The sequence below is a fragment of the Epinephelus lanceolatus genome, chromosome 9 (genome assembly GCF_041903045.1).
Source record: "Epinephelus lanceolatus isolate andai-2023 chromosome 9, ASM4190304v1, whole genome shotgun sequence".
NCBI classification, from domain to species: Eukaryota; Metazoa; Chordata; class Actinopteri; order Perciformes; family Serranidae; genus Epinephelus; species Epinephelus lanceolatus.
The window spans coordinates 26242339-26266641 of NC_135742.1; the positions used below are offsets into that span (position 1 = coordinate 26242339).

General features: G+C 41.5%; 1 protein-coding gene across 2 annotated transcripts in view; it reads left to right on the plus strand.

Annotated features, from left to right (window-relative positions):
- homer1b (homer scaffold protein 1b) overlaps positions 1-24183 on the plus strand; it is a 29680-nt gene extending 5497 nt beyond the window's left edge. The window contains exons 2-9 of one of the 2 annotated variants that reach the window (XM_033619683.2): positions 1703-1859; positions 4434-4565; positions 7776-7868; positions 12435-12583; positions 20939-21095; positions 21335-21445; positions 21531-21611; positions 21706-24183. In XM_033619683.2, coding sequence (XP_033475574.1) covers positions 1703-1859; positions 4434-4565; positions 7776-7868; positions 12435-12583; positions 20939-21095; positions 21335-21445; positions 21531-21611; positions 21706-21897 — 1072 coding nt within the window. In that variant the 3' untranslated portion in view covers positions 21898-24183. Of the gene's footprint in view, positions 1-1410; positions 1860-4433; positions 4566-7775; positions 7869-12434; positions 12584-20938; positions 21096-21334; positions 21446-21530; positions 21612-21705 lie in introns of those variants that run through there. The other variant, XM_033619682.2, reaches the window with a different exon arrangement.
- The last annotated feature ends 120 nt before the right edge of the window (positions 24184-24303 follow it).

The following is a 24303-nucleotide window of genomic DNA, read 5'->3' on the forward strand; positions in this document are numbered from 1 at the left end:
TACGCCTGCATTTGAGGATTGAAAATGTACATAGAAATTATTGTCAGATATATTTTGTGAGAAAGCAGAACTCAACTTGAATCGCATTCCATCATTTATTGTGCTGTCTTTTTAAAGTTTGGTTGTAGGAGTAAGTATTGCTTTTTTTTGACAACTGGTGGGTGTCATTTTGGAACAAAACTCTTTGGCTCAGGCGTTTGTGTAAAAAAAATCAAAGCACAAGAACGCTGATGTGTTTGGTACGAGCACAATCAAGCAACAAGAAGCACAGAATTTGCCACAGCTCCATCAAATTATGCAATGAAAAATGATGCCAGTTGCCAAGCGGCTATTGCGCGGATCATACGGACAGGCCGTGGCTGTGTGATGTGTGCTGGGAGAGAGTTGAAATGACTCACAGTTCCGCCACTTACACTGCTGTCGATGATTATGATAATTCGCACACAGCACTCCACAAGCAGCTTTGTGAAGCAGCATTAATCATCCCAGATTCACTCTCTGACTTCCTATACTCTCCACATTCCCCATCATTCTCTTTCTCTTCCTGTCTAACTTCCCTCTCTCTCCCTGTCTCCATGTTTTTCTTTCTTTCCCAGTCTTGGCTAATCACACACAGGAGGGGTGCTGCTGCTGAATTTTAATATTCATTTATACAGCAAGCCTTTGATGTCCCCCATCACCCCCTCAGTGCAGTGTAAGCACTTCTCTATCTCCTGCTCTGCCAGCACTGCCAGCCCAGAATATCTCCCTCTGCGCCCTGCGCTTTGAGTGTGTGTGTGTACTGACTGTAGATATTACCCAAGAAGCCCCAACAACGCTGGAATATATGAGAGCATGGTCAGAGCAAACCAAGGAGTGAGGGATAAATGGACAAAGAGTGACGGTAGTGCATGAGTGACGGGTGAATGGATGGTCAAAAAAACAAAGGTGCTTCTTATATAATCCCCAACATTTATAAGGGTGAATCCTAACTCTAGTTTGAGTGTCACATAGGGGTCAATAAGGAATTAAATCATCTTACACCAAGCCTGTCATGGAGTTTTGATCATCTACCGATCTAAGCTACACAGGCACAAATCCACGCACACACACTCTGATATAAATGCAGATTTTAATTCCATCACTTCTGTCATAGTGTGTGCATGTTTATATATGCACATGCATTATGTGTGTCAGTGTGGAAACTGCAGCTCTGTGGGGTGTGTCTTCGGTAGTTAACCGTGGCCTACTGTCTATATTTAGCCTTAAACCCTCTCCTTTCCCCTTCTATGCTCCCCTGTGTGACCCTCGCTCGGTGCTGCAGGCATTTCCATATCAGAGCAGGGAGAGACAGCGCTGGCTTACACAGATTGAAAGACAGAGAGAGTTTGTGTTGAATAGCTGCATGCATTTAGTGTATGAGTTCACAAGTAGAGAGATAATGTATGAGAGGAAGTGTAGGCTCAAGGTGTTTGCAGGGCCTCTGCCATAGTTTGACGGCTCAGTTAGCGTGTTATCCACAAGACAATGAATGTATGTAGTAGTCCTTCGACAGACTTTCTTTCTGTGGTGTAACTATGGAGGATGGCGAGCTGGTAATTCGGTTGCAAGGGCGATCTGACTCCCCCGTGGGCAACAGAAGTTGCGGGGCTGGCCGTGGGTTTGGTGAGACGTTGGTGTTGCGGCACAAAGAGGTTCACCACTTCTTCTTCGTCCCCTTCAGGGAGCAGCCCATCTACAGCACGAGGGCCCACGTCTTCCAGATTGACCCCAACACCAAGAAGAACTGGCTGCCCACCAGCAAGCATGCCGTCACTGTCTCCTACTTCTATGACAGTACGCGCAATGTCTACCGCATCATCAGCCTGGATGGCACCAAGGTGAGCAGTCTTTCCCTTCTTTGTCAAACACAGATTTCGTCCTACCTCCCTTTCCTGTATCCATGGTGTTATTTATAATTTCCGCATGTTTATATAAAGATGTCAAACAGCCTTCCAAGAGATTTTAGTGGCACCGTGATCTACTGAGTGTTAATGATGTTAATGAGCTCCGCGCTGGAATCTAATGTGCAGACACATCTTAAAAGAGCTCAGCATTGCAGCCCGTCCCAGGACTGATGGCTCATGTTTCATCATGTGTAAGCATGCAGCTACTGTATTTATGTATCTTATGTCTGAGATTACTCTTGTCAGAGATCTGGGAGGGTTATTTCTGTTGGGCAAGCTGTGCTCAAGGTAGAACTCTGTGAAAGCAGATGAGAGTTCTTTATAGCGACGGACCAGTCATATGCACATGCACACTCCCCCTGCCAGTTATGCAGAGAGGAGGGGGGAGTTAAATGAGAGAAACAGATGACAGATTGAGAAGAATGGGTGGTAGAAGAAATAACGAGAGCAGAAAAGACAGAAAAGTGTGAAGCCTGGTGATCGAGAAGGTTGGACAAAACATGAAGGACCAATGGGAGAAGAGCAAGGTCACGGAGTTTGCATTCAGTGCTCACCAACTGTGTGTGTCAACCACTTCTGATGGTCAATTGAGCAACCATCTCATATCACACAGCGCTCAATAGACAGTTGATCGCTAAATTCAACTCTTGTGTAACACACACTCACTCACTGACTGCTCCCCCTCCCAGACTCATCATTATTATTATTATTTATTGATGCCAACCAGAATGCCAACCATTACACAACACTGCTAATTGATCAGCCATTAATTTGTTCTCCATTAGTGTTATTTAACAAGGGAGGGTGAATTATATAAGATCTAGAGGCAGTCTGCTATTTTAGCTCATGTTAATTTGAAGATATATTTCTTATTAGCCCAGAAGTCCCCTTATAAAGCCACTATGAAGTTCCTTCTTTATGCTGCCTTTCCAAATTTTACACAGAACCAAACAAGGGCGGCATCATGCTGCTCCAGTGCTGGCATCGTGGAAGCAAAAGAGGCACGACAAGCGTGACATGTAACACAACAGTGTTGGCCGCTAGTGTGACATATAACATATGCGCCGGCAGTGCTTTATAATCAATAACAATGGCATTAACATGGCAATAACCATAATTTCTGTCCCTGTTATGTGGCGGTTGATCTAGTCCTGTGTTCGGAGGGCAAGGAGCTCCTGAATATCATTGTTTTCTCAATTTGCAGATATTTTCAACCACTGTTTTTCTTTGAGTTAGCTGCTAACTGCTAACACACATAACACGTTGTCAAAAGTCACACCCGTCTAGTCCATGATCCCGTCCTGCCAGCTGTCCTTTTTACGGCGCTGTTACTACCACCGGCACAAGCGATACAATGATTCCACGACTGTACCTTTTATACAAAAATGATGAGGTGGCATAATAGTATGAGATTACAGCCTTGAAGAGGCAATGTAAAAGGGGCTATTGTTTACAAATCAAATGAAAAGACAAAAACAAACGTGATGGTCCATCTCTTAATTCTTTCTGACTCCCACACCCTTGTGTGTTGCACTAAGCCAAGGCCTATTGGTTTCTACTAATAATAAACCAGTAAAAAATATATACTTTAATGATCAAAAAGGCTCATTAGTTTATAAAACAGCTGGGCACTGTCGTTTTTTGGAAACACTAGTCAAACAGGACTAAATTGTGCCATTGCTGGGAACTATTTCCGGCAGTGGATTTAGTGTATTTAAGGCAGCAGGTCTGTGTATGTGGCATTAACTCAAAATAATCTACACTGCCCAATTTGGGCCTAACGATGAACTTGGGTAGCCCAAATTATCTTTGTGAAGCAATCGAGTCATAACCATGTGTGTGCATGCTCATGTTTGTGTCTTACTAACAGTGGACCACTGAATCGGTGGCAGAAGCCTTTCAAAGTCACGCTCAGCGGCCCTTTGTTAGCTTTCCAAGCATAGATTTTATTGTGCTGGTGGGTGTGAGCTTGTAGTGCTGAGGACCGGAAACTATACACTGTTCTGTCAGGCTTCCCCTGTCTGTCACACGCACATACAAACACATAGACAGACAGTCAAATTTATTCAGAAAAAAGCAGCAACTCCTCATGTTGAGAAGCTGTGAATTTGATTATCAAAACTGACTAAATTTCCTATTAATCAACTATTTGATTATTTGGCTAATTGTGTTGTGGCGCTACTGCAGTTCTGTTCAAAGAGTTTAAGAGACACACAATAGAGGCAATAATACTGGCAGTTGCCAAAAGATAAAGTAGAGATTTAAATGTGTAAATTGTGTTCCACATAAAAACAATATAATATTTAATAGATATTTTCATCTGTTGTCCTGATTTGTGTTTTGTGAATAACCTTCATTCAGGCGTACAAAAAACCTCATATTTGGGTTTAAATTCTCTTTGCTGTTTCCTCTGACCCTCTCTCTCCTGTACACACACGCACGCATTAAATACACTGCAGTAATAAAGTTAATTTAATATGTATTAAGTGGGTTGCCTCTGTCCTGCAGGCAATAATCAACAGCACCATCAGTCCCAACATGACGTTCACAAAGACCTCACAGAAGTTTGGCCAGTGGGCGGACAGTCGAGCCAACACCGTCTACGGCCTGGGATTCTCCACTGAGCATCATCTAGCCAAGGTACCACCTTCATCCCCCCCCCTCCCCCCAAACACACACACACACACACACACACACACATACTATACCTACTATAAACCTCCCCCAGTCCCCAGGAGAGGATGGCATTTTTAACTTTCTTTTTTACTCTAGTTGCTATAGCTTCTTTCAAACTGTACAATCTGCTTGGCAGTGAGCCCTAATGAGGCTTTTTTTCCCAGTGTGTGTCTTTGTGTTTATGAAAGTTACGTATATGTGTGTGTTCACTTGTGTGTGTGTGCTTGTGCACGCCTGTGTGTGTGTGAGAGAGAAGGTGGTGGTTTCTCTCCTCTGCAGTATGATTAAGCTCCGTTGTGAACTGGGGAGACTCACAGCTTCCCACTGTCAGAACAACACTTACCCACACACACTTACACTCACACTCACACACATTACAACCAAACTGAGCACACGTCCTCTGATGTCCTGAAATTAAAGACATTTCTTGTTTCATACAAGATAGTGTGTGTGGTCTTGAGACCTGAAGGTTGTGAGGTCAGATGATTTCTCCTTTTTCCCAGTCATTTCCTCCTTTGTACACTTATGTTTCATACAGTAAGTGTATAAGGCTGGAAAAAAATTCTCAACTCAAAGATGGAATGGTTACTGCTTCAGAGTTTAAAAGGGCATTCCACCAATTTTACATTTTGGTTTACTTCGGTTTAGTTTAGTTTACTCTAGGACGGTTGATCGATTAGTTGTTTTTCTATAAAATATCAGAAAATGGTGAAAAATGTCAATCAGTGTTTCCCAAAGCCTGAAATGACGTCCTCAAATGTCTCGATTTGTCCCAGAACCCAGAAAATATTCACATTTAGGAAGCTGGAATCTGAAGATTTGGACTTTTTCTTCCTGAAAAATTGTTCAAACTCATTATTCAGTTATCAAAATTACAATTAATTGAATCATTGCAGCTCTTGTTTATTCCTCATGAGAAGTACTGTATGGCCCATGAAAACAGTTGTCTAATTTTCTCTGTGGCTCTGGAGGGAGCTCGTTTAAGTGTAACAGAATAACCCTGATGATGTCACCGGGGTCGTCTCAGGTTTGACTTAGTTTTTGGAGCAAATTGAGTCAAATTAGGGACCTAAAATCAGGATGTCTCGGCTTCTACTGCGTCCATTTAGAACATTTTCTTTGTTGAAAATCTGTTTCTCACAAGGCCCCAAACTTTATGAAAGAGCAGCGCTAAGTTAATGGAATCTCCTGCAAGAGGTGAAGGTGCCACAGCACTCTGTCACAAACTGATCCCTGCTTAGTGGCCAGGTGCAAGTTGTCTAATTATGCGACAGTAAGTCAGACAGTTACTGTAGAACAGTATACACACTCAGGTCTTCTCAAGGTAAGTAGATAAATAACCAATAATGCATGGTAATGGTCCGCATTTCCACCAAAAACCTTCGGTATAGTACCTTTATATAGTACCAAACTGAACTGAACTGAATCAGACTGCTTGATGGAAACAAGATTTTTGTGTCCACCAGGCCTGTTCTTTTTCTATTCTATGAATGTGACGATTGCCCAGTGTCACTGAATTGTCTTGTTGTGTTGTTGCACTGTACGTACTACATACTGTAGTTTGTTCTCATGTCTCTCCTGCAAATCTTAATGAGACTTTAGCCCCTTTTACACTGCACAAAAAACAAACACCTACAATCAGCAGTGATGGAAATACAACAGCCAGGTGAACGTGCTAATTTTTGCCCCTTTTAAGAGTGAGATGAAATGACACGCCATCACAAAATACCATCCACCCAAGCAGCATTCAAACATTTTTCCAAATTAGTCGGCCCTGAGTTTGAAATGGAGACTGAATAACCAACAAATACAAAAATGAAGCAACCACCATAACAGTTTCACTGGCCTCCATGCTGCTTTCTACTGTTTACTGACCTGTTTTTCAGCCTGTCAATGACATTGAACATGACCCTAGTAAAAAAAACAACAACAGAGAGGCCACCGGTAATAGGAAAGGAGTCTATGGCCTATTTTTAATAGGTTTGTCCATGTTTAAAAACCCACATATACATGCTAATTTGGGCGTAAAAGGGATATTTGTAAAGAAATAAAGCTCACAGTAACATATAAAGTTAAATTGTATTTTAAGTTCTGTTCATTAGTTCAGTATGAAGTTTACAGAACAAAACACTTACAGTAAAAATGATCAATTTAAAAAAAAAAAAGTCCCACATTTTCCCACCTTCTTGGCAAATGTAGAGCATCTTCAGTTTAACTGATTCACAGCAGTAATTACGCTGTGAGCAGGAACTGTGTCTGAGGCATATCAATATGCAGTTTTCACACCTACCAGCCAATTAGAAGTATTTTCTGTGGTCTAAAGTTGAAATAATCAGATTCACCTCTCAGATAACTGCAGCGCCAACACTCCGGAAACACTTAAGTGAGAACTCCTGCATTTAGATCACCGAATCAGAACTATTATATTGCACTGAAGTGAAATGATATTGAGTTACTCATTGCAACTCCACTAATGGCAGACACAAGACCGGCTGCAGCGGCGTAGTCAATTTGATTTGCTCTCCACTCGGCCCTCTGCAGTACTGTATATCCTAAATTACTCTGTAACACTGTGGGAGAAGTATTAGTGATGAACCACGCCCTAAAGGGACATTGGGAGATATATGTATGAGCCAGGGTGTTTATATTTGTTCAAAGCCCCTCAGCTGAGCTCACCTTACACTTCAGGCTGCTTGCTGGATGTATCTTTGCTTTCAACTAAAATAACCCCAGAGATCAACTTCAGCCACTGACAGCTTCTGATTAAAGCACAAAGTCAGCGAGGAAAACACAATAGCACAGTCTACTTTGTTCTCTGTATGTGTGTGTATCTGTGTGAGTGTGTGTGTGTGTGTGTGTGTGTGTGTGTGTGTGTGTATGTGTGTGTGTATGTCTGTGATAGAGAGGTTACAAACAGTGACCTAGTTAGCTCATGTTTCTGCTGAGGCATTATGGGAAAGGGCCTTCTTTTCTAAGTTCAACTGTGGGTCGTTATTGGCAACAGCTTCCCCCTATCCTTCCCCTGGCTTCACGGCTGACCTATTACACACTGATCTGTGTATGTGTGTGTGTGTGTGTGTGTGTGCGCACGCACACATATGGCTTTACTGAACAGATTAAAGCACATTATTTTATGAATTACAGTCCATACTGATGGCTGTCTTCTGTATCCAGTTTGCAGAGAAGTTTGCGGAGTATAAAGAAGCAGCACGGCTCGCTAAAGAGAAGAGTCAAGAGAAGATGGAGATGGCCACATCTCCTTCTCAGGTACGATCAGTACGCACTATAATAACCCCCCCAGTTCCTGACATTTTGTCAACCTACTCATGACCTCCTGTCACGGGCATCTTGTGTATAATGAACAGCTGGTGAACAGGTCAACCAGAGAATGATTTCCCTTTGGTGTTATTTAGTTTTATTAATTATCAGATGGGGCATAGAGGCAAAGTCAAGAATAAACAGATTTTTGTACCTATTTTCTATCAGATGCTTTCTTAAGTAGAAAATGTTGTGAATATGTTGATGCCAGTAGGGGAAGAAGTATTTAGATCCTTTACTTAAGTAAAAGTACCAATACATAAATGTCAAAATACTCCATTACAAGTAAGTAGTAAGTAAATAATAGTAAGTAAAAACAGAGAAAGATATGCTATTATGTATTTTTTTTAGTCCAGTCATTCTGAACCTAGGGGTCGGGCCCCTCAAAGGGTCACAAGATAAATCTGAGGGGTCGTGAGATGAGAAATGGGAGAAGAAAGAAGAAAAATCTAAGTTCTGCTTCACAAGATTGTGCTCAGTTTGAGGACTTTATTTTAATATTTAATATTCACTTTTTTGTGAAATAATAGATCATTACACAGCTTTGAACTTGAAAAGTTGCTAAAAAAAATTCACCAGAAGTTTAGAGGAACTCTTTTGGTTTGGACATGCTCATGAGGTACGTTTCCATCGTACTGTTTTTATGAGCATTTTCAATTTGTACACGAAAAAATATGAGAGGAAATGCGTGGAAAAATCTTGAATTCTAAAAAAAAAATCTTTGCCTCAGGAAAGTAGAGAAGTTGATATATTGATTGAAGGATGCAAGTTAGTGCAATAGTAACAGATTCAGCAAATAAATGAGGACTTACAGTTATGATGTATCAGCACTGTGTATGCTACTGCAAGCTCTCTTCATCATCTGCGGAGGCTTTTAACACACTTATGGGCTGAAATCCTCCAGGAGTAAAGAGCTGTAATATTAGTTATTCAAACTCTCGGTTATTATACGTCCATTGTTTTCCTTCGTTGTGCTCTCTTCTTCTGCGGTGGTATAATGGCATCCTACTAAAGAATTAATGCCACCTACTGTTTATCTTGATTAACCAGCTCCCAATATTTGCATAACAGTGGTGGATGGAGAAATGCATAAACTTGCATTTTCTTTGTCCAGTTTTCTGAAAACTTGGTTAAAATCTGCGATACATTTGGATGGAAAACCAACTATAGACAATTGAAGCGTGAAAATAGGTCTCATCCAGATACTGCTTTTTTTCTGAGGGTTCACAAGCCAAAAAGGTCGGAAATCGGATTATAGATAAACTCTGAAGCCAAAAAATAACCAGTACTTGTATCTGTCAAATAAATAGCAAGGAAAAAAGCAAGTGTCTAAAAACTGTACTTAAGTGCAGTACTCCGAAATGTGCTCAGTTACTTTCCACTGCTATATGAGTACATGCTACCTTTTCGCACATTTTCGGAGCATGTTCATTAGCTTTTGGGTCTAGCACTTGGCTCATAAAGAAGGCTCCCACTGTTGAAGTGCCTTTTCCAATATGATATACACCAATATGGTATATTTCCCATGTGTGTACCCACCCTATACATTAAATAAAAAAGCAAAGCTGTCTGAGGATTCATCGTTAATTGGAGAGCATAATTAGTCTGTATGTTAGGTATTTGTTTGTGCGGGGTATCTAATAATAGAGTGTTTTAGGGCATGTGTAACTGCATCTTAGAGAAAATTAGCTTGTTTCAGAGGAGCATCCCCTGAGAAATCTGTTCTTTAATCTAAAGGCTGTTAACAGGCTTCATGTCCTCGTCTGTTCATTACGGAGGCTCGGGGAGCAGCCCCCCGCTGTACTGCGGTCTATTACTTGTACTATTAATGCTGAGGCCCACATGGCCTGAAATGCTACAGTACCGTGTGCTTCCCATGGGAGGATGTTTTTTAATGAAGCCAAGTGGACAGCTTCGCTCTCATCAGGCGTTGAAGGCTACGTGTGCGCTGGCCACAAACACACTGTAGAGGTGAAACTGGAGGGATTGCTGTTACAGTGAAAGGCTGCGGCCTTCCTGCTACGAGCCTGCAGTGCTGTACTCTGCCTTGCTCCTGAAAGTCACTGTTTCACCCACATGCCTGCTGGTTTCTTTCTAACCTCCAGATCCTCTATTTTTTCTCCGCTAAATAAACTAAATAACACAAGGAGGGATTTTGCCGCTAAACAAAATGAGAAAACACAGAGGTAAATGCTATATGCTGGTCCCAGTAGGCCAGACCCCAGTGGAGGTGCATCACGAGCAGATATTAAATGGTATGCTAATGAATGTGGAGCGCAAAATGTAACGCCAGCCATAATCTTCCTCTTATCTCTCACTTCCTTCTTGTCCATTAGAGACATACAAGCAGTGTCATTGTGCTCCTGTATTGTGCCCAGGCCCCTGAGTCCTAATAGCTTTGTTTTATGTACGAGCAGCAGCTAAATGATTTGTCTCTCGTATGATTCTGTGGTTGTATGGGATATAAAGATAAGCATTAATCTGTAATTCTGCAATTTCCCAGTGCTATAGTAAGCTATTTAATGGCCTATAGGCATGCGGAGCTGCTTGCTAAGATGCTCACATTTTTACCACCACAGCAAGAGAGACAGCACCATCTCCACCCTAAAAATGCACTAACACACTTCTGTCACTTCTCATCTCAACTCCCTATAGACCTTTTTAAATTTGACAACATAAATGTTCTACATTGGTCCAAGTGTGTTTCCTGTTGTAATGTGTTTATCAGATGGGGCATATGTGTTAATGTGTTGTTAACAGGACAGGACAAGGAATCTTTAAAAGCAGGAAAGGTCATGACGACAGTGACAGCGTGTCGCCCTCCACTGTATAAAAACTAAAGTTAGAGTGCATGGCATCTGTGTCATGTCGTTCATCCCCTGTGTGTGAGCGCCCAGTTTGCTACATTCTACAAGCTCTCTGAGCTCATTCAGTCTAATAAATATGTGAATAAACATCTGTTAAATGCAGCTATCGTATGAACACAAGCAAAGTAGCTGTCACGAACATATCTTTATCTTTAGTCTTTGTGGTAATTTGAGCTGCTAGCGAGAGATTGTTGCTATGCAGCAACTCATTCAGCATTTCAGCTTCCTTCCTTCAGAGCAGAGAATACTGCTTATTGTTTCAGGATTTTGAAACCAAACTTTATATTGGCCTACATATGGATTTGTTGATAATTCAAATTTGGCTGGATGGTTAGTGACACATTTTTCTGTGGCTTGACAAATGGAGTAATAAATAAAGCATAGTATTTTTGCTTTACCTGGACTTTAATTGTTTAAGTCATTCATCAAGGACCTTCCGTGGTTCCTGCTTCTCAAACATCTTTTGATCTTTTAATCATTGTAAATGAATCATCTTTGAGTTTTGACATTTGAAGACATGACCTTGGGCTCTGCTGCTGGAATTTTAGAGGCTGAAAATGAATCGATTAATCGTGACAATACATAAACAAAAATAAAAAATAATCAGTAATGAAAATAGTTAATAATAGTAATAATTATAATGCATTTTATTTATAGGCACCTTTCAGAGCACTCAAGGACACCTTACGAGACAGAGTTAAACAAACATAACAAGTAGCAATGTATCCATAGATCATAAAATCAAATAATTCTGTAATATACAATAAAAATTAATAAAATGACTAGACAAAATCATTATTAAGGGTGGAGTGGAGTTTGGAGTGGTCTAGTCAGGAGTGATGATCTGATGGAGGTGGGGTGGAGACTTGTGATTTGACACCGCCAGTGACTGTATATAAAGATGTAAATCGTGTCTCCACTTCCCTCCACTGTACAAAAATGAAGCCAAAATATCCCAGATATGGCCGCCGACATCTTGTGCTAGTGACATCATTTGGAGCCAGAGTCTGCACAGTAGCGATATTAGTGGTATTAAGTTCCCACCCAGCACCATCGATTGGCACTCAGCTGTCAATCAAAACGCCAAGCCCCTATTCTGTACCCTTTTTGATGTGTACTCTAATTTTTTTGGTTTTGGCCTTGTCCCACCCGCTAACATCGAGGGGAGACTTTATGACCTATACTGCAGCCAGCCACCAGGGGGCGATCAAGATGTTTCGGCTTCACTTCTGAGGAGCAGTCATGGCAGGCTACACAGTCTATGGTTGCAGCCCTATAGTGGTGCTCTGTGTTTGCTCATGCTAACAATACCCAGTTCTTCTCTATTTAATCTAAACAAATCACTGTTTCTGTTTTTGCTAATGCTAGACGCACCATTTCCTGTATGCCTGAGGCTGTGTCTCTGGAAAACGCAACCAGACACTATTAAGAACTAAAAATACAGCAGACATAAAAGCTTTTGTGACCTCACTATAGGTTGAATCACTACTTTTAAATTATTTACAGTAGACAGATATTTATGTATAGGGTAATGAGTTCACAATTGTTTCATGCCTTCTCTAATCATCATTAAAATAATACAGTAGTGTTTGATTGATTTTTTTATGTCTAACTGGCAGTAACAGCTGAACAACTTTGTGTCACGCAGGAGTCTCCAGGAGGTGAGCTCTCGTCACCTTTGACCCCGGTGACTCCCCCCATGGAAAACATCAACGGCACAGATGACATCTGTGACACGACTCCCAACTCAGACAGCCGTCCAGAGCCGTCGCAGAACGCACTGGCCTTCGCACACAGGTAAACCCCACAGCGTGATGTGTTTACTACAGTACGGATGTGACAGTCTGTCCGTATACACTTACGGTCACAGTCACATTTCACATAGATTACACACAAACAGTACTAAACTGAACAAACATATAAATGCAATTCTTTTGTTTTTAATCCCATTTTTCATGACTTAAAATAAAACGATCTTATGCTTTTTCTATGCACACAAAATGCTCAGTTCTCTCATTTTTTGTTTCCAAATTAGTTTGAATCTGTGTTAATGAGCACTTGCCTCCATAATCCATCCACCTGACAAATGGCGCATATAAAAATGCTGATTAAACAACATTATTACTACACAGTTGTGTCTTTAGATGATCACAGTGAAAGGCCACCCTAAAATCTGAAGTTTTATCACACAACATCACACAACAGTGTCCCAAATTTTGAGGGAGCGTGTCATTGGCATGCTGACTGCAGGAATGTTCACCAGAGCTGATGCCCGTAAAGTGAGTGTTCATTTCAGTAACATAAGACATCTCCAATGTCCGGTGGCGTAAAGTAGTTATGATGGGCCCCAGTGCACCCTATCCTGCACATATTGTCTCGTCACATGATCAGACACTTGACACTGGATAACATCAACATACATACTACCCAGCAATCATCATTTCATATCTGTGTATAACAAAAAATACCAAAGAAAATACGAAAACATTAATTTAGTTAACAATTTTAATTGTTGATTAATAGTTATGGAATACACATAATTTTGTCATAGATGCTATTGACTATTGTACAAAAATAATCATGACGGAGATGGGTTTGCCTTTTTTAAGAGCAGATACAGCAAATGGCACTGTTTTAATTTAATGAGGGTTCTTCGTTGAACACAGGAATATTTATATATTATAAATATATTATAATTCAATATTTTGAATCACTCATAAGGACCCATTCTCCACCCAACACATTGCTGGAGGGCCCACTCTCTCCCTCACGGGCCTCTATGCAACTGCACTGCCTGCACTGTCTATATATACGCCCCTGCCAATGTCATTGCCATGAATTTGGCAGTACATCCAACCGGTCTAGTGAGCCAGCCCAGGACCTCCACAGCTGGCTTTATCACCTGCAAGATGATCTGAGACCTGCCACTGAAATGGTTCCTGAAAGTTGGTGTTGAAATGCTTTGCTTGTACAAACAAAATTTTTCTTTCGCTGTTCGGATGGATGGTCTCAGATGAACAGACGGAGGCCCTGGGCTGGTGTGGTTACACATGGTCTGTGACGGTTGAATGAACTGCCAAATTCACAGGAACGACACTGGAGACAGTTTATGGCAGGGAAATATACAGAAAACTTTGTGTGCATAGAAAAAATATCTTTTATTTGAACTCATGAAAAATGGGAGCAAAAACAAAAGTATTGTGTTTATATTTTTGTTCAGTGTTAAAAAGATTATTATGATTTTTTTCTGTTGTTCTGTTTGTCAGAGGCGCAGAAGTATACACCTCTCTTCCTCTTTGTCTTCCTTTCCGTCTGCGTGCAGCTATATGTGTTGCATGTCAGCATTGTAGTGAACTCCCTCTATTCACCGCTGCTCTCTCGTGTCTTTCCTCTCTAGGGAGCAGTATAAGACTTGTCGGGTCTGCTCTTTCTGATAGGGATGTCAGTACACGTCCTGACTACAGCGACATCATAACTACGCAAAACAAAACAAATGTTCAGGCACAAACTTTCCCGAAAACTAAGAGCCTGATTGCAGGTCAGCAACAGGGAGGGTCGTCTTTACAAAACCTGGTGCACTGCCTGTTTACTAACTGCTAACCACTGAGGTAAAACAGCCATCACTCCAGTCAGGAGGAATATTGGTGCAATGAATTATATCAGTGACGTTCTTACTTGCACGCTGTCACTTCACATGGACCAGCAAAAGATGTCGAGTGTTTCTCAGGAATGAGGAATCATTCCAGTTATTATTCTGTCCAATCTGAGCATGCAAAACACATATATTTATATACTCATCTGTTTTCCTACTGCAATGCAATAATATCTTCAAATGAAATCTTTTGACTTTTATGTTGTTTGATACATTTCGGGGTATGTGACGGTGTCACCTCTATGCATGCAGCACTACTACTGTTACTGTGTATACATTCCTGCTGTTTCTGTGTCCTGTTTGCAGACTGAATATTGAAATTCATATCTTTTGTGATTGTCAAACTGGTAGATTGTGTAAGATAAAGGGGTCAAAGTTCCATGTAAATATTTTTGATTTGTATAGTGGCTCTCTGAGGAGGTGTGGCCACGAGGTTCATCAGCAAAAAGGTGTCGATGAAGCATTTATGTAAGACTTATATAACATACTGTGGGTAGTGGGAGGCAGAGAAAGAGCAAGACAGACAGACGCAGAGAGAGAGAGAGAGAAAGTGTGTGTGTCAGAAGCTGAGAGAGCGACAGAGAGGTGCATTGTATAAAGTCTGTGCATGAGTCACTGATACCTAAACATCCACCAGCAACTGCTCACACACTCACTACAACTAATAAACTGAACAGGAGGGCATGGACAATGAGTTTGAATCATTTCAGTGAGTGTTTTATTTTCACCTCAGGAGAGGAAATGTCGCTGTTATCTACTGTCACCTGTTAGTCGACTGTACACACAGGTCTTTTCATTTGTAAAACCTCTGTAATCTTGTGCCGCTCATTTCATTATTTCTCTGGCTGCGACTCTTATTAATTAAAGATATCAATCAATCGCTTAATGTATTATCATTCTTTTTTTGCTTGTGTCTGAGAGGAGGCTTGAAACATTCTTTTTTGATATTTAAAGATCAGGTAGAGGTGTTTTTCATTAGTGTGTTCAAGTCTGTAAAGCTGTGACAAGCTCAAGTGCAAATGCTTAGAAATCCCAACCGCTACATCATGAACTCTGCGAGGCTGCACAGATCTGAGTGTGCAGTGAGAGCAGAATGTAGAGAGGACACCCACTGCCTGCTGCAGCCTTGCTGCCGATGTGTCTATTAATGCTGCATGCGTGGGAGACCGGGTCGACTCTCAGCATTCACGGTGGCAAGCATGGACGTAACAAGCAAACCTTGGTCTCGCATTCTCTCAGAGGCATATGCAGAGAGGGTAGATGCTAGGACCGTCCAAATCTTCCACCACATAACCCTCTCCTTTTCTATCCACATTCTCTATGATTCATACTTCTTCAGTTTAATATCCTCCGTGTGCATCATCTCACATGTCTATCGCTTTTTACAGTAGCTGCTCCATGTGCCTCAAACTGCAGTTAAAATCTATCTTCGTTCAATTTTTGTAACAGTGTAAACACTTATAGCTGATTTAACAACCATAAGGAAAGATTCAAAAAGTTTATAGTGGGGCTGCTTAATTTTTTAAATCATCATTGTAATGTCAACATGCAACTCTCTAAAACAAACGGACAAGGTGATTAAAAGTGGTAAAAACACTGACTAAAGCAGTTTCACATTAAAAAATCATTGTTTTTCCGATGCTCTTGTTGCTGAGGGGCTGCTAACTATGGTGGCCGATGCATAAACACAAGTGGCCCTATCTGAGCCAGTGGTTGGTTTGTCTGTTCTGGGCTACTGCAGAAACATGCCAGTGCAACACTGCGACCTCCATAAATGAGTACCTGTTTCCTATGTAGATAAAAATGAGTCAATCCAAGGTAACGAAAACACGATTCTTATTTTCAGGTGATTATACACCAAAGAAAACATTCTTATTATACTATATTCAGTTTCTGCCAGTACATCCCCCTAAATCCACACACTGGACCTTTAAAATGTAACTATCATCCTCTTTATTATTGGTGCCTTTTGTGTTTGGTTCAATGTTCAAGTTCCTCAATAAAAGCATACTGGAAATAATTAAATTTTAGTTATTTAAATTCAACAAGCAATGTGTTGTATTTTAGCAGTACACTGAAAGCAGCAGAAAGGCAGAACTGAGTACACTTCAATATCTTTATTTATCCCAAGTAATATTGTTATCACAATTTTAAACACTGTTATTGCTAGTCATGGGACGATATGAAAATTTCATGTCACAAAAATAATTGCAGTTAACAATATTATCCCGATAATCATCAAAGTGTGTTTAAAAAAAAAAACTCTTAAAATGGCACTAAAACATTCTGGCATTGATTTCTTCTTCTTCTCCTTCTTATTTATCCCACACATTTAGATTTATCTTACCTACATTTATCTCTTTTTGTAAGAAACACATTTTTTCCTTGCATTGCAGAGTGATTTTTAGTGAGCATCGTTTTTAGTGAAAAAGCCATGCTTTTCAACAATTTGAATTTGGCATTATATCTTTTGATATGAAGTATGCCAATGATAAGATCAAGATTGAGATCTTTTTCATTCTTGAGGTTGGTTCATATGGAGCCTGTTTTTGTGCAGTCTGTCTTATTGTTGGTGGTGTTGGACACAATATTCAGAATTATCCCTACGATGGAAATTCACCATAATGAATGTATTGTAAGTGTTTTAAATCATGTTCATCCCATCCCTAGTCATCACATATCTCCCTAGTTTGTAGTGTATTTTGAATGTCTTGACTCATGTATTACTTCATGAGAAACACACCTGCTCACACAGGTGTCTCTTTGCACCAGACCTCTATGATGGTCTCAGTTTGCCTCTCTTCCATGTGTCCACAATTAGATGGTGATGACTTATCTCCATTACATGCACACCACGCTGCTGCTGAGCGGGGCTGTGTGGGCAGATTTGTGTGGGTGCATGGGGCAGAGGAAGAGAGGGGAGGATGAGATGCGGGCTGAGAGAGGGTTTTTTATATCGCAGGCTGTAGGCGTGTTTGGCAGGTCTGCAGTGGAGTCGTTTTGAATGGTGTTCTGAATATTGGAAGACCTTTTGGTGGGACTGCCTTGGCTGTGTGTGAATGGTCTTGTAGCGTTGGAGGATGTAGGCGTCTGTCGGTGGGATTGTGGTAGGCTCGTATGAACGGAGACAGTGCCGATGTCATACGTCAGGGTGCCACAAGTGCCTCCGTTCCTCCAGTGCTGCCATGGCAACTGCTCTGGCTCCTTGCTTCTTGAAGTGCTCTGTGAGGAGGAAGAACCCACCTGACAACGCAGTCAGGACACGGCAGACACACGAGAGGGCTGTAACAAAAGACCTTCAGTGTCATAGAGGTTTATGTGTTTTGTGTTTGGCAGGTTTATTGAGCCGGGGAGGAGAATAATACTTAACATTGTGAAGTAGTAAAACACAAAAGTGTTGATGTTTTATTCAAGAGTTGTGGTGTACTGGCAGTGTGTACAGGTTATGTTCAAACCAAAAAAACACAAAACACAAAAAAACAGAAAAAAAAAATCTGAATTCCATTAAAAAAATGAAAATAAATAAATGTTATATTTATTAAAACAAAATAAAATGCAACGAAAAAAGTAGCCTGACACCTCAAAAAATCTGGTCCTGTCTCTCATCATGACACATTGTTTAAGTTGGCAGAATATTGTTCACATGAAACTGATGAAAACAGATTTAAATAAATTCTCTAACACTGATGCAATCTTCAGATACAGAATTTTACAGTCTGTTTTTTTTTTGTTTTTTTTTTACAATTTTTAATAAATGTATTCAAAAAATGCAAAAATTCCCTCAAATTCAAGGTGATACAAACAGGAGATAATTCCCTCTTCAGTTTAACATCACAGTTTACTCTTACAAAACAAAATTACATAATGACCAGCAACTTACCATTAGCTCATAAAACATCCATATAACATCTTTACAGTCAGCAGTTCATTGACACAGCAGCAGCTAACTTACCTTCCGTGTGTCTCACGCACCTTCAGCTCTGCTCTGCTGTCCTCAGCCAGAATCGTGCCCAGGTGCCCCCCTGAAACCTTTTAGCCAGACTCACTTAATGAAGACGAACTCCAGTGTCAAAACATCTCGCGCTCTTTTCTCTCCCTCCATCGCTCTCCCTTGCTCTCTCCGTCTGTCTCCATCTTCACATCTTGACGTCTTGCCTGCTCTCCCGCTCTCCGGAGCTGGTGTGTGGGGTTTATACATTGGCGGGGCTTGTGTGCCTTGGTGACAGCATCGCTGTGTGTATGTATGTGTGTGTATGTGTGTCTGTGTGAGTGGTTGTGTGTCAGTTAATATGTGCATGTGTAGGATGAAGTGTCGTCTCCCTCCCATGCGTCACACAGGCAGACACACTTGCGCTCACAGAGGGGGCGGCTGTTGTGTAAGAACTGAAGGCGCCGTGGGAGTCCTGCGTGAATTAGATCTGGGTTTTCTCTCTTTTACACTCCACGGAGTGGGTGTTATGGCATAGTGGAGTACTGCTGCAGTGTGAGCATACAGTATATATGTGTGTGTGTCTGTGTGTGTGTCAGTGAGGGGGAGGAACAAAACTGAAAACAACATTGTTATGGGTCATACACAGACCCTCATCACTCCTTGAGCGAGCTAAGCTTCCTTTTGTGTTTTTCCGTGTGTGTGTTTCCACCGCTGTGAGGAATTACTGTGAAGTATGTGGGAGTAGGAGCTCCTTTTCAAAGGTACTTGACTCGATGTCGGTACTCGACAACGTTTAGGTCTCTCAAACATTCTCCCGCCTAAATCAGACATTATGTGAGAGACAGGGAGTGGGCATTATGTAAATCTTAAATGAATGCCTGCAGTGCTCATATGTAACAGGGGAGATGCACAGCGGAAGCATTTTCCCTCCAGAAAGTTGAGTTTAAACATTTATATGATATAACACTTCAACCCTGAACTGCTGACTACTCAAAGCATATCCAGGTATTTTATTTCTACCTGCCTTTTTCTCCCACACCAGCCTCTCCATCACGCAGTTCAGTCACATTCAGTTTGCTTCTTCCTGATCTCTCATCTCATCTTCTCTTCTGTGAGTAGCTGGACCAGATTAGGCTCCAGCCAGTCTGAGGATATAATCTCAGATTACAACTCATGTGGCAGACAGCTGCTTTCACAGCTACAGGCCGGGAAGAGCAGACCTCTAAACTGAGTGCCCGCTGCAGCCTTTGTCAGTTTTCAGTGCATGCACAAAGATGGATGGAGGGATGCAAGTGTGGGTTTTTGAATGGGTCACAGGGGCCCAAGAGGTTGTGGGGGCCTTGACATCACCTGCAAAATATCAATTGAAAAGACACATAAAAGAAGCAAATCGGCCACAAGAGACAAGAGACACATTAAGGGACTCAAAATGACAAATAAACATGCAAAATGACCACAAAGACACTGAAAACATCCAGGAAAGAGACTCAAAATAACCACAAAGCAACACAAAGCTAAAATTCAAAATGACAAATAGATGCAAAATGGTGACAAAGAGATGCAAAATGACCATATGAAACTCAAAGGACAACTAAAAGACTCAAAACGACTACGAAGACACTTAAAACAATGACAAAGAGACTTAAGATACAAAAACGACAACAAAAAGACTCAAGACAATAAAAAAGAGATTCAAAATGCCTGGGTAGAGCCTTTAAACAACAGCAAAGAGATGCAAAGTTACCACAAAAGACTTAAAACGACCACAGCGACTCAAAGCAATCATTAAGAGATTCAAAACAGTGACAAAGAGGCTCAAAACAACCACAGAGAACTTTTAAACAACAATGAGGAGACACAAAATGATTACGAGACTCAAAATGACCACAAACTGACTCAAAACAACATCAAATAGACTTAAAGCAATAACACAGAGACTAAAAATGACCACTCTGAGCCTCAAAATTACATCAAAGAGATGTAAAATGACCACAAAGACTTAAAATGATGACAAATAGATTCAAAATGATGACTAAGAGATGCAAATTAACTACAAAGAGACTCAAAAAGACCATAAAGTGACTAAAGACGATTGTGGAGAGCCTTGAAATAATAACAAAGAGACGCAAAACGACCACAGAGAATCAAAACAACCACGGTGAGCCTCAAAGTTACGACAAAGAGATGTAAAATGACCACAAAGACTCAAAATGATGACCAAGAGTCTCAAAGCAACTGTGAAATGTCTTGAAGCGACAACAAAGAGACGCAAAACAACTAGAAAGAGACTTTTTTAGATGGAGTGTCTCGATCCTATGAAGGAGGGGTGAGGGGGTCGTTTGACATATCTGTGTACAAAGTCTGTTGTCTCATACTCCATGGATGGATGGATGGATGGATGGTTCTGATATGTGGTGAAAAAACTAAACCGTCAGATTCACCAATTGGTTTTGCAGTTTTCTGATCTACACGTCACACTCTTACATCTATAGCATGCTAACATGAGCACCTATAGACTTATGTTGCTGCTGTGGTAAACTGACGGTATGAACGTCCCTGTGTTCTGCAGCCCCGCCATGACAAAACACTGGGAGGCTGAGCTGGAAGCGCTAAAGGGGAACAATGCCAAGCTAACGGCAGCTCTGCTGGAGTCCACAGCCAACGTCAAACAGTGGAAACAACAACTGGCTGCCTACCAGGAGGAGGCCGAGAGACTACACAAACGGGTGAGGCATGGGGCACAGGAATGCTTGCTCGTTTTCATGTGTGATTAATTAATGTAAATCAAATAGTGGGGGATCATTCGGAGGGGATGGTGTGAAGTCAGGATGAGAGGATGGGAGACAGAGCAGAGGAGAGATGATTGCTGGCATGAGGGAGAGTAAAGAAGAGGTAGGCTGGACATGAAAGATCATGATTCTGTTGTGCCCATCTCTGTCTGTTGATCTCCATGTTGTCCTTTTAGGTGACGGAGCTCGAGTGCCAGAGCAACCAGACCCCAGTGATCAAATCCCAGAAGACCGAACTAAACCAAACCATAGAGGAACTGGAGAACACGCTAAGGGATAAAGAAGAGGTGTGTGTGCATGTGTGTATGATAGGGGGAAGCCCACCTGGCATTTGTAAGGCACGGCATTTCAATGTGTTTTTATGTCCTCCAGGAAATGGAGAAGTTGAAAGAGGAATTGGAAAACATGAATGACCTGATGGAGCAGAAAGACACTCTTACCCAGAAACTTGAGGTGAGTGTTACAAAAGGCACGTCAGCACGTCCTCTGTCATTATTTGCCTCCTAATGACACAAACCTGCCAATATTACTGTCTGTCGTCCTGCAGGAGACGGAGCTGCGCAGTCGGGTGCTGGAGGAGCAGCTAGCGGGGGCCGAGCAGCGGCTGGAGGAGAACCAGGAGGAGCAGGAGAATTTCAGAAAGAGCCTGCGGACGCTGCTGGAGCTGCTGGATGGCAAGATCTTTGAGCTGACGGAGCTCAGAGACACCTTGGCTCGGCTCATAGAGGAGGCCAGCTAGAGACGGAGCTGCCTAATCTTCACAGACAGAGCCATATGATAATTTACACCCCCAGCTCACCCACACCCATTCTACCCACCTTCCTCCCACACACCACCCACACACACACACATTAAAACCAAGACACTACACTGCCCCAATTCTGATTTTGCTCAAAAAAGGGCAGCTAACTCCCCAATTTTACCTTGCAGGCATCAGGCTCCAACGCACCGCAGGCACTCCTGTAGTTCGAGACAACGCAGGGACTACCTCATCTTGCCTTCTGATTGGCTGGTGTAGGCGTAACCTCGGTTGAATTGATCTCTATGTCGTGGCACACTGCAACTGCCCCCCCCAACCCACCCACACACACTCAAAGAGTTAACTTGAGAACTGTGCCTCAGTGCCATCTGCTGTTTGACTGGGAGAGCTGCACCACAGCTTGCAGCATCACAACATCACACACACACACACACACACACACACACACACACACACACACACACACAAACCCCTTTTCTTCCTCTCTAAACTGCCCCCCCAAGGGGAATGTTGAAAGTCATGTGGAAATAATTGCTGTTAAGACTCAGAGAACTGCGCCAAAGCTGCCAAATCCCCCCAAAATATTGTCCTCTAACTAGCAGATGCTTTGATCCAAAGTGACTTACTGTACAGAGAAGTGCTGAACAAAGAAACAGAGTTCCATGTTTGAGCTCGGGCTGCCAGCAAAGCGTGTCACTGGAAACAGAGAATTAAAGGACGGCTTTCAACAAACCAGTCAGTCTTACCTATTGGCCAGGACGCACAGGGCTGCTGGGAAATGAAGTTTGGTTTACTTATCCAGAATGACTGCTATAGATCCAAAACCCATTTAAAATCCCACATGATAGACGAATCTTCCAGAGGCATTGGTTCATGCCACACATGAATTAGATTTCGACATGAGAATCCCCGTATCCAGACTGCTTCCACCATCACAGACACCTGACCTGTCTTCCTGCCAAACTCAGTGTGGTGTGTGTTCCCCAAAATGAGGCCTGACCTTCGACATTAACGTGTGCCTTCAAAGCACATATGCGCCGTGGATACGTTTGTACATAACATGTATGTGTGTGTGATTTGTGCTGTGAGAGAAAGCCCCTGTTTTTGGACATCAAGGCCCACACACACACACATACACACACTGAGCAATACCAGACAGGCTCTATACGACACCTCTATCTAACTCTATCAGGTACTCTACTCAGTGGACTCATGCAGATAGGTCAAATGCAACTCAGCTGATCCCTCCCCTCTCCTCAGTTTGAAAGAAAGTGAACTACTGTTGACCGTGAAACCTGTGTGGCAGCCCTGTCTGGTCGAAGTAGTGCATAGCGAAGGGCTTATAGAGCGTCATCTACGTGTTCGTAAATCTCCACCCTCAGTGAAACTGGCCACAGATTTTCACTCCTCACGGGTGAACACAGAACTGTACTCAGTTTGTATTCTTTTTTTTACACAGGATATAACACTGATGATATAATTATAGAACTGTATAAGACAACTTTCTACTCATGACGTTGTAAATGAATGGATGGATAACTCAAATGCAGTAACGCCCTGCAGTGGCTTATTGTTGTGTATTAACCCACAGGAAAAAAGTATTGCTTAGTTATTATAGAGTATCTAGTCTGTAGGTAAACAATGACAACCTCTTCAATATATATTTAAAATACGTAAAAACACAATGTGAACACATTGTGTTGAACGTCCTGTACCAAAACATACACTTCCGAAGCAGCTCCTGTACTGATAAAACCCAAAAATGCATCTTAAAATCTTTTTTTAAACTCACTAAATTTCTAAAAAAGCTATATCCTCACATGAAATGCTGCTTATATTACTTTTTAATTGAGCACCCTGTTTGCACTGTGTTATTACACCGTTGTAACTACATTATATATCAAGAGATTTGCATTCAAAACTAGCACAGCGTAATTCTGTACTTAAGATATTGTAGTTAGTAACACAGGTTAATACACTGGAATAAGACCCATGTAAAGGAAGTTACCCAATTCTTTTTTTTTTCTGGTTTAACTCTGACAGTCGAATGACAGAAATGGAAAACCTTGATATTATAATGCTATTGTTAATGAATGCCTTTGTACAGTAGTGGATAAGAAGCTTTTCATTCTCCTGTTTTGTAACTTATGGTATTTAAATGTAGGTATTATTATTATTATTGTATTTAGAGGTATGAGAAGACTGGCAATATTTTTGACTATTTAAAGTAATTTTGAACTCATGATATTAAAGAGGTACCTCAGGCTAATGATGTTCGTAGATTGGTGAGACTTGTGCGTTTGCAGGTGGAAGGATTTACCAACACCTGTTGGTGCTTCAGCCAAACTAAATCCTTCAGCCCCACCCGGCTGAGAACACACCTCT